Source organism: Vombatus ursinus, unplaced genomic scaffold (genome assembly GCF_900497805.2).
Source record: "Vombatus ursinus unplaced genomic scaffold, bare-nosed wombat genome assembly UNPS02014778.1, whole genome shotgun sequence".
Taxonomy (NCBI): Eukaryota; Metazoa; Chordata; class Mammalia; order Diprotodontia; family Vombatidae; genus Vombatus; species Vombatus ursinus.
The window spans coordinates 62593298-62604358 of NW_020954556.1; the positions used below are offsets into that span (position 1 = coordinate 62593298).

Genomic DNA, 11061 nt, shown 5'->3' on the forward strand with positions numbered 1-11061 from the left:
GATACTGCAAACTTAACATGTTTAATACTGAATTTATTCTCTTTCCTCCTAAAACCTCCTCTCTTCCAAACTTCCCTATTTCTGCTGTAAGCACCACCATGCTTCCAGTATCCCAGGTTTGTCATCTCAGCCTAATCCTGAACTCCTTACTCTCTTTCACCCCACATATGAAATATGTTACCTTAATATTAAAAATCATATCTTAAAAGTCTTAAAAGAGAAGCAGGTCATATATACCTTTCATAGCTATATTGGGATATGAATTTTCAACTAAACAAGGATTAAAGACATTTTAAATTTAAAAGAGATAATTCTGATTGCATGAAATTGCAAAGCTTTTGCACCAATGAAATTAATATATTTGTGAAAAGGAAATCAGCCTACTAGAAAAAATATATCAAAATTCTCAGATAAAGCTTTGGTATTTAAAATATATAGACAACTAACAGAAATACAAAAGACCAAAAGCCATTGATCAATAGACAAGTGATCAAAAGATATGAAGAAAGTTCTCAAAAGAATTTCAAGTTATCATCAACTATTGGAAAGAATGGTACAAATCACTAATAAGAGAAATGTATATCAAAACAACCCTGAGGTTTTGCCCCATACCTGGCAAACTGAAAAAGATGACAAAGGATAAAATAGTCAGTGTTGGAGGGGTTATATAAAGATACGAATGTTGTAAAGAATAAGACTGGCACCAAAGGAGAGATATAAGAAAACACTTCTCCCAACTTCTCCCCCTATGGGAGAATTGGGGAGGAGTAGAGGAGAGGTCCATAAGTGTGGAACACTGCATATATTGTCCGGGGGGGGGGGGGTTTTGGAGGTATTGATAAATTTTGCTGATTTCTTTTCTCTTTGTTTTTTCTTTCTTTCTTTCTTTCTTTCTTTTTTTTAAAAAGAATTCTACGTTATAAGGGATAGTTCTCTGGGTGGTTGTCCTTGGTGCTCAAAGAGGAACAAAGTTCTCTGAGAGGAAAAGGCAGATAGGGAAATTTTAGGCAATGCAAAAATATAATAATGAAAATTTATCCTTTTAAAAAGAACTTAATCGTAGCTGTGGAGAGAAGTTTCGGTACAGTAATGAAATCAGAAGTCAGGTTGGAAAGGGTTGAGGAGTTAATGAAAAGAGAGGAAGAGGAAGCAGCCAGTCTAGATAACTTTTTCAAGGACTAAAGCCCAGAAAGGAACAAGACATTTAACCTCTCTATGCCTCACTTTTCTTATCTATAAAATAAGAGTTGCTTCAAGTAATCTCCAAGGTCATTGATTCTTTGATTCTGATAGGCTTATTAGAACCTTTTGTCTATCAAACCTCTAATTTACCCCATTTGAACAGAAAGCTACTGCAAGTTGAACTAAATGATGAGTAAGAAGATTAAAAAATGTGAACATAAAGAACAACCATACTCCCAAGTATATCAGGGGTGAAGGTGTATACTTAGAACCTTACAATTCACAAACACCAAACAGCATCACACACACACACACACACACACACACACACACACACAAATGAAGCTGACCATGTCTTAACAGACAGAAGACTACTGGTTAATGATTTGGAAATCATATAAGAATGAACTGTTGGTATATAGATGGAGCAAAAGTCAAAATCAATACCAAATTAGAAGAGATGATAAATACAAGATAACATGTTTAACTGCAACAGCTTCATACTGACCTATTATGATAAGTCATAGATCCTCCCTCCACCCCCTAAAAAATTGAAATTACTGTAGAAAACACTGCAAAGCCAATGACTTTTGACTTTCACCATTTCTTGCAAAATTTTAACAGATAAAAAATAATCACAACAAAAAGGAGGCTGGAAGAACTAAGAAACCACCCTAGCCAGCAGTTTATCTCCTTGGCAAGAAAGAGAAGCAAGCTAAGGACTGGGTTTAGAATGTAATCTTACTTATAAACACTACAGAGGATGGTGAAAGATTATAAACAACATGAACCATAAAGTAGCGAAAATCAGTGGGGAAAAAAGACAAGTGTACAGAAAGCTTGGAATAAGGATCAAGTGAACTGTATCATACCAAGTTCATTCAAAGACAAAACTGTCAAGAAGACAACCAACACAGAAAATGGACTAGGTTTGTCAGCATTTCCGTAATAAACCATTTCCATCATCACTGACAATAAAACACCCCACAATTAGACCCTAACAACACCCCAGGCCCCAGTGCATTATAGGAGGCACTTATGGAAATGAGATTAGGAAGAAAGACTGGACCCAAACCAAGTACACAGCAAAGAAATCTATTTTGGAGGTGGAACAATCTTTAAAACACTGAGGGATCATTTTACAAGATAACTAAAGAAAGGGAAATGTATCCTCCGCCAAAAAAATGAAAAAAGTCACAGACAATATTTTTATCATAAAAAACATTTTACAATATTTTTAATAAGGCAATCAAGACAACATTATGCCTTTCTCATCATTATGGAATTTTTCTGAGAATGACAAATGTATTTAAGGCCATCTTTGATGAAAATATGACAATGAAACTGGCAAGTCTGTATAATTTTCTGTAACAGACAACATTTTTGCACTCACACAAGTGACTGAACAGTACAGAAGATACAAAATGCTACAACAACAAAAAGGTATTTGAAGCAGTAGAATAAAAAGCACCCTTAAAGGCTCTCCTCTAACAAGGAATCTCTCATGCATATGTTCATTATACAAGATTCTTTAAGAAATGCAACTAGAGATAACTAATTAATGACTCTGTTATCATCAAGCAAAGTATATAATAGATATATGAAGGTCAAAGGCATTTACCATTGTCATGAAGGCTGTCCTATACAGAAGTCATATGGAAGAGGGATTCCCTACAGATTGTAAGATCCTCTAGTTCAGGTGTTCTTAACCGTTTTTGTGTCATGGAAACCTATGGACCCCTTCCCAGAATGTTTAATTCATAACTGAAGGAAATTATAAAGTCCAGCTGTAGTTAGTAAAATTAAACATGTAATTTTTTTCCCATCCAAGTTCAGAGACTGAAATATGTCTCTTGGAATCCATGGATCTCAGGTTAAGAAGCCTTCCCTAGATGCTCCCAAGACCCAGAACACCACAGGACTTTGCCAAAGATTATACCACAGTTCAGCCTAGTAACTCATTCAGGAAAACTAAAGGAATAAAAAGTTCCTATTGTCCATTCAGTCTGTGACATTCAGGTAAATGGCCAGCCCACCAAGTTAGTACATCAACTGCATTTAGGTGGACAGGTACTGCAAATGCATAATGAGTTGAGGCCAAAGCTAAAGAGGAGGAAGAAAACTGATGGAAAAAATGGCATAGCACTTTCAATGATTTAAAGCTAATTCTCAGCCTCAAAATCCATCTTTTTAACATAAATGTTCTCCCACTAATGCTATATGGTTGTGACTTCTGGAACATCCCATTCTCCAAAGAATCCAACTTGTAAATGACACAAAGTGCATTGTCAGTTACCAGTGGATTGCAGCATTTTTCCAATGAAGAGCTAATAGGCAAGAAGCAGCATGAAAGATTCGACATATCTACGAGCTAAAAAGAAGGTGAGCTGGTTATGGAACGAGAGTAAGGAATAACAAACAAAAAGCTTAAGTGCTACAATGGTACCCATGAAATGTAAAAAGGACTACAGGAAGAGTTCTACCACATTAGGCTAATCCTCCATGGAGGATCTATGGGACATGGAGAAGAAAAAAATGAGAAGGCATAATGGGTCGCAACCTGAATCAATTATCACAGATCCACTGAAGTTAAGTATTCATAGTAGTTTGTTTTTAAATAAAATTTTCACTGAATCATCAGAAATTGTCTACAGATATGAAAAGTTCCTTTAAGTTTTACCTAGTATTAAGTTGGTATAACTCAAGATAATGTACAATGCTGATATTTCAATGTAACACATACTCTCCTAAGAAGCTTAATCTTTTGAAGGTATAATTTCACTAAGCAGTGACTTTTTTTCCCTAAAAATCTTGTCTTTTTTTCCCACTTAATAGTATTTTATTTTTCCAATTACATGTAAAGATAGTTTTCAACATTCACTTTTATAAGATTTTGAACTCCAAATTTTTTTCTCCCTTCCTCCTTCCCCTCCCCCATCTCCAAGACAGCAAGCAATCTGAGAGCAGTGACTCTTAATGGAGCAAATGGCTAAATCATGCTGTTATACTGGTAACTACACCAGATATAACATTTATCACGGGAAATGAAAATATAAAGGTCACCTAGGCTAGAGTCTCACAAGGAGAAGATAAAGATTAATCAACCATATTCAATCATCATTAACAAGTACTAATATATTAAGAAGTTACATATACATATACATACATACATATATATACACACACACACATATATACATATAAATGGAAGGTAGTAGCCTGCTACTATGAGGTAAAGGTTATTAAACTGGAAAAGGAGGGAGAGGCTCAAGGAAGAATGCCCTGTTCTCTCTATTTCCTAGCAAATATTCTACAAGAAAAAGTATTCACAATTTTCTGCCTCTGGGTAGTTATTTTATTTCAAAATACAAAAATACTCAGCTTTCTACTTTCAAGGAGAAATAATTTATCTGACATGAATATGAGCTAAAATTACTCAGTGTATGATTTAGTTTACCCCTGACGCATAGTTATTTCATTTGTAATCTCTTCTGGTAAGCAAAGCTCTCCATCTGTGCATGTTGTCATGTCAAAATTAAATTGCTAATTGCATATGAACCCCTATAAAATCAAACTATTAAAACCATGGCTAAGCAGACATAGCTTTCTTCCACTGTAAAATGGGAATAGTAATATAACCAACAAATGGGAAGGAGCAGCACTCCAAAAACAACAGATAATTAAAATATAATTGTTTGTAGTTAGCTTTGGCTATCTTATATTTATTCTAGGAACAGATATATCTACCTGTGGTTTTACTAGGCCATTATCAAAATTAATTTTCAAACAACTAAAACCTGAAGGGTAGGAAAAAGTAGACCTGGGTCAGAAACTATATCCTGAATAATCTACAAAATGTTTTTTTAATCGGTAAATAGAAAAATATTCATTTTTAATTGTAATTATAAAAAAAATCTGAAAATAGTTAAGATTTCAGCATCATTTTCTGAGACAAAACAATTTGCATACATTATATCATTTCAATCTCACAATAACTACATTAGGTAGTTAGTTAACGTGCTATTACTCCCATTTTACAGGAGCAAAATGTACTCACATAATTAAATTATTTATGCAAAGTCACATATCTACTAAGCCTCTAAACAAAACCTCCAATCCAGATCATAGGATCATAGATTTAGAAACTGGAAGGGACCTCAGAGGCCCTAGTCTAATCTCCTTCTTTTACACACAGAGAAACTGAGGTCCTGGGAGACCAAGTTACTTACTTGAAATAACACTGGCAGTGTCAGAGATTTGAACCCATATCCTTCAACACCTGAGCCAAGGTACTTTCCAAAAGACTGCCAAAAGGCTAGTATTCTGGGGAAAAGCTAAGAAACAAGAATCAGAAGGCCTGGGTTCAAGTCTTGACTTGGGCACTTACTAGCCTTGTGACCCAAGGTAAGTCACTTAACCTGACAACCTTTTTTCCTCTTCTGTAAAATGTGGGTAACATTTTGCACTACTTAGTTTGCAGGATTGTTCATAGTATCATGGATTCAGAAATGGAAATGATGTTAAAGAACATCTAATCCAATCCCCTCATTTTTCAGATGAGGAAACTCATCTGAAGTTTCAGAAGCAGTTAAGTGACTTGACTAGTGTTACAGTTATTAAGTAATAAGAGCTGAAACTGTTACCATAAATCTAGGGATTCTTTAACCTGAGATCTGTGAAGCTGCTTTTTAAAATTTTTGATAATAGTATTTTAACATAATTGGTTTGGTTTGTAATCCTATGTATTTTCTTTTATGCATTTAAAAGCATTGTTCTGAGGGTTCCACAGGCTTCTCCCAATTGGCAAAGGGGTCCATGATACAAAAAAGTGGTAGAAGAAGCACTTTCTAAATAATAAAGTACTATATAAATGTGAGTTATTTTACAATTTATTATGGCAACTCCAACTCCCAATGTCATATAGGTTCTAAGAGTTGCTAACTCCCTGCCTCTGAGATGCTGTAGTGATAAATGAAAATGAAAACCCAGATGTTAAGCCCAGCAGAAGAAAGCCTTCAAAAACACAAAATGTATCCGTTTTTTTTACTAAATGATACAAAGAACTTCATTACAACTTATACCTGGTTTTGAAGATCAATAAGTACTTAAAATCTGTAGAGATTTGTTTACCTTTTCTCTACTTAGGACACAATGTTTCACTTCAAATATAAAAATGTTGAGGAAAAGATATGTTTGTATACACACATTCTAATGATTTATTTTCTGTCAACATGGCTTCACAAAAAAAATTTTATTTCAATTTTTCTGTTGTTCTTTCTACCACAAAAGCTGAGGGTTCTAAAATAATGTGTTCTAAAGACAGAAAACAATTATTCCATTTGATAGGATGAATGTAACCACTATGTGTCTACAAAGTGTTATCTAGGTTTCTTATTCCTTTATAAAAGTCTTCGAATAGTAACTGTTCTCTCAAACTGTCCACTAAAAGTTTAGGGAATTACTAGCTGATTTTTTAAAAATAACTCCTTTTTATTACTTTAAAGAAATAAATGGTGGTGGTACCATGCGTGCAATGGAAAGAGTTCTAGATTTAAATCTAGATTTAAATTCTGCCCCTACTATCACTACCTGTGTAACCTTGGACAATTCACAATCTCTGCACCCTTTTACTTATCTGTAAAATGACAGGGTTAGATTAGTTGACCTCTGATGTCCTGCAAAACTGTCGTTTTATGATCTCACGACTTTTTTAGGCTGAAGGACAGCATTGAGAGGCCAGAATAGACCCAATTCCAAATCTCACCTCCGACACTCACTGGCTTCACGACCCCAGCAAGTTGCTTCACTTTTGCATACCTGCATTGGTAGACAAAGTTTCATCATCTGGGATTTCCCTATTTCAATTAATTTTCGGGTTGCATCTCTAGTCTTTTGATTTTACATTAAAATAAAAGGGTAAAGGGGCAGGTGGTACAGTAGATAGAGCACTGGCCCTGAAGTCAGGAGGACCTGAGTTCAAATGCAACCTCATACACTTACTAGTGCGTGACCCTGGACAAGTCACTTAACCCGGAATATCTCTCCCCCACAGAGGGGACAGAATCTGCATTGTTCTTCCAACGTAAAATAATAGGGTGAAAAAAAAGCACCAATTTAGTATTTAGATTCACACTAAGAATTCCAAACCATTGACAGGAAATAGCCTTGTAAATATGGAAAATTATTTAATTATAGCGATTATTTCCCCTAACCGCTACTGGAAGGCACCCTCTGAGAAACAGGGAAAGATGGGGAGATGTCCCCCTAGACTTGTCAGTAGGTCCAAAGCCAAGCAGCACAAAGGGCACCCTGTTTCCTCACTGATTCCAGAGAAACCACCCTTCAGCCAACACTTAGAGAGAAGAAATTCTTTTTAAGTATGGGACAAGCTACAACAACACTTAGAAAAGGAAGAAGCTGCCCTTGGAAGAGGAAAGACAAGAATCCTCTGAAAAATCCCTTTTCATACTGGTAAGAAGTTCCTTTCTTCCTACAGCAAATGAGGTAGAAGACAAGATGGGTTCAAAAAAGTGAGTGGATAAGCATTTATGGGATGTTGTAGGTGTGTGAAAGCATTTCAGCGAGGAAGAGTGGAAAGAGGACTAGGTGAGAAGTCAGAAAGCCCCACTTAAGAGTCCCAGCTCTGCCAAGTTCTAACCATGTGACCTTGGGCAAGTCACTTCCTATCTCTGTAAAAGGAGAGGGTTGGATTAGATCCTCCTCTCCTAATGTTCTATGATTCTATGGTGTTATGTGACAGTATGGCAATGTGTGTGACAATTTGACTAGACTAATAAGCTCCTTCAAGACCACTTCTAAATTATCTTTGTATCTCTTCCAACAGAGGGTTTTACACAAAGTAGATGGCTCAGTGCATAGAGTGCTGGGCCTGAGTTCAAATATGGTCTCAGACGCTTACTAGCTGAGTGACCCTGGGCAAGTGACTTAACTACTGCATGCCTCAGTTTCCTCATCAGTAAAATAAGAATATTAATACTTGTAGTCTCAGATCCACAGAGTTGTTGTGAGGCTTAAATTAAACAATACATCAAAGTGGTAGGGAAAGGTTGGTTAATTTCAGGGTAAAGGGATATGACAGTGTCCGCACATCACTGTGAAACAGTTGTGAGAATGTATATCATGCAGAACTGTGTGTAAGACTGTGTATTTATAGGGGAAGGGAGGAAGTTTCTGTGAGTAAGCATTGAATGAGAATGTATCAGTGAGAAAGTGACAAAGTAATCTGTATTACCAAATCACAAACTTGGAGAGGCCCCCTTCCTGTTATGCGTTAAGTGTGCGTGTGCCTGTAAGAGCAGTTGCAGAGGTATATGCACAAGTGCGTGCAAGCGTGACGGTGCACAGGTGTGTGTAAATGTGTGTGACTATACAAGCAGTCATGTAGGCATGTGCACTGGTGTGTAAATGTGGGAGGGGGATGAGAGTAGTCGCACAGGCATGTGCACAAGTGTCCGTGTGAGAGTGTGCATGGGCTCCCGTGCACAGAAGCGTGCAGTGTGAGTGCGCTGGGGGTCAGGAGCGGCGGGCAGCCCGTCCGCACCAGCACCCGCGTCCAGGTAAGGGGGAGGGGCGCAGCGGGGGCCCAGGGGCACTGCGGGGGGCGGGAAGGGTCGGTCTGCAGGGGCAGGCAGACGGTGCGGCGCGAGGGCCGGAGGTCTGAGGTCGGGCGGGGGCCACTGCCCGGCCCCTCCAGCCCCTTACTTGGCGAAGTACACCCAGCCGTCCTTGGTGGTCCTCTCCTCCCAGCCCGGTGGCAGCTCGTCCTCACTGTCAGTGTCGTCCAGACCCGCGTAGCGCAACGCAGCCATGGTGGGAGAGAGGCAAACTGCTACCCGCCTGGGCACTGGAGCCCAAGTACAGGCAAACCCCTGCACGACTCCGGCTCGGCTCAGCTCGGCTCCGCTCGGCTCGACTCGCCAGCGCGCGACCCGCCGCTCCCCTCACCCTCCCGCGCTCCCGCGATCTGATCTCCCGGCTTCCCTCGGAGTTCGTCCACCCGCCTCGCTGCAAGTGGGCATGCGCCCCGCGCCTCCGGGCCCTGCCTAGCGACGTCGGGCGCTAGGAGGCTGCTAGTGAGGAAGAGGCCGGAGGACAAGGAAGAGGTGAAAGAAGAACAACAGTCACATAGAATTACAAAGAAGATTTTATTTGCCCCCATTCCCCCGCCCCCGATTCTTTTCTGCCCGATTAAAATTCCTGGGGGTTAGAACTAGAAGCCCCGCAGCCAGCCGAGAATTTAGAACGAAGACGTCACCGAGATAGCGTCGTCCTGTTGCATTACTGGATGGACTGTTCGGCATACTGTACTGGAAGCCTGCGCGCGAAGAGCCTGCTGGGAAATGTAGTTCTAGGCAGAACTGAAAGCATGCAGGTGTGGGCTGCCGCAGACTGTCAACTTCCTGGCCAAAACACAAATCCTTTAGGGATGCTTGACCTGCTGCGCTGGAGCTTGTTACAACCGACTCTTCAGATGTTTAATGGGAACTCTTTACACGTTGGAAATCGACAAAAGCTACAATCAGAGCTTGATGTAGCTTGTTGATTGTCCAGACTTGAAAAAATAAATGCGAAAATTTTAATGCAGATTAAACTTAAAAATGTGTTGTCAGTGCTTTTTTTTTTCCTGAGCTGGTGATTAAACACTTATCATTTACGCTGCTGAATTCATTTAAAAGATGAGAAAAGTTCAAAGAGAGAAATTAAGTTGCCCAATTTACAAGAAAAATAAGCGGTAGCTAGGGCTTCAAACCTCGCCCCTCGAGCACCAGGTGTCCACTATGCTCCAGTGTCTTCTTTATTCCACAAGGTCCCTTTACCTCACCCCACCCACATTACCCTGTCCTACAGACTTCAATGAAGAGAGCAATCTGGTGGTACTCATGAAGGCAGCTCAAATTTATATAGTGTCTTAAGGAATGCAAAAAGGTAAAGTGTTGTGTACACATTCAATTCAAGTGGTTAACAAACGTTTATCTGTAACCAGTCCCAGAATTTTAGGAGCTGACTTTAACAAGAAAATTTGCAAACTGTGTACATACAAAACAGGAAGATAAACTGAAGATAATCTCAGAGGAAAGGCTCTAGCATTAAGAAGTACTGGGACTCCAGCTTTCCAGAGCCTTGATGATAATAGCACTAGGATGAGGAAATTTGTTCTGGACAGGACAGAAGACCCGAACTACGGCAGTGTTCCAGGGACAGATGCTTGCTGGGGCCCCAACAGTCCAGCACCAGTACTACAAAAGAACTCTACAGGAGAGAAGAAAAGAGGGCCAGGGGTAGGATATGTGCCTGACCTTGAAAGAAAGCCCAAACCCACAAGCACATCATCCCAGAACCTATGAGACACAAACTACAGAAATCAGACCTGTAGCATTACAGCTACAAAGCTCTGATGTGCCAGTGCTGGGCCACAGAACTAAGGAAATGAAGGAGTAGGACAGGACACCACTACAGGAAACTATAAGTGTGGAAGGGGACCCTGTGTAGTACTCCACTAAGCCTGAGAGAAAAAGCTCAGCATCCAAGTGGGACCAGTTCTGTCCATCTAAAAATCAGAGACATAGGCTGTGACTTGCGCAGTATGGGAAGAAGCTAATCTGCTTTGAGATCCAGCCCCAGAGGAATTGAAAAGTGAGTGATAAGGAAAACAAACTGGGGTTGGGGGAGGAGAGACTGAAAGTACTTAATGTCTCAGGAAAAAGAAAACTCGAAAGACTTTGAACATAAGCAGATAAACCAACTGGGAAAACATTAACAAAAGAGAGCTATATGTCCTCAAAATTTGGAAACAAGTTCCAGTATCTATGAATAAATATTGCAAAATAAAAGAAAATGATCCAACTCTTGATGAGATAG

The 11061-nt window shown here is 39.3% G+C and overlaps 1 protein-coding gene across 1 annotated transcript in view; it reads right to left on the bottom strand.

Annotated features, from left to right (window-relative positions):
- The window catches only part of WWOX (WW domain containing oxidoreductase), a 1192599-nt gene extending 1183489 nt beyond the window's left edge, over positions 1-9110 (bottom strand). Inside the window, exon 1 of the mRNA XM_027865528.1 lies at positions 8905-9110. Within this exon, the coding sequence (XP_027721329.1) occupies positions 8905-9011 (107 nt within the window). The 5' untranslated portion in view covers positions 9012-9110. The remainder of the gene's footprint in view (positions 1-8904) is intronic.
- Between the last annotated feature and the right edge of the window lie 1951 nt (positions 9111-11061).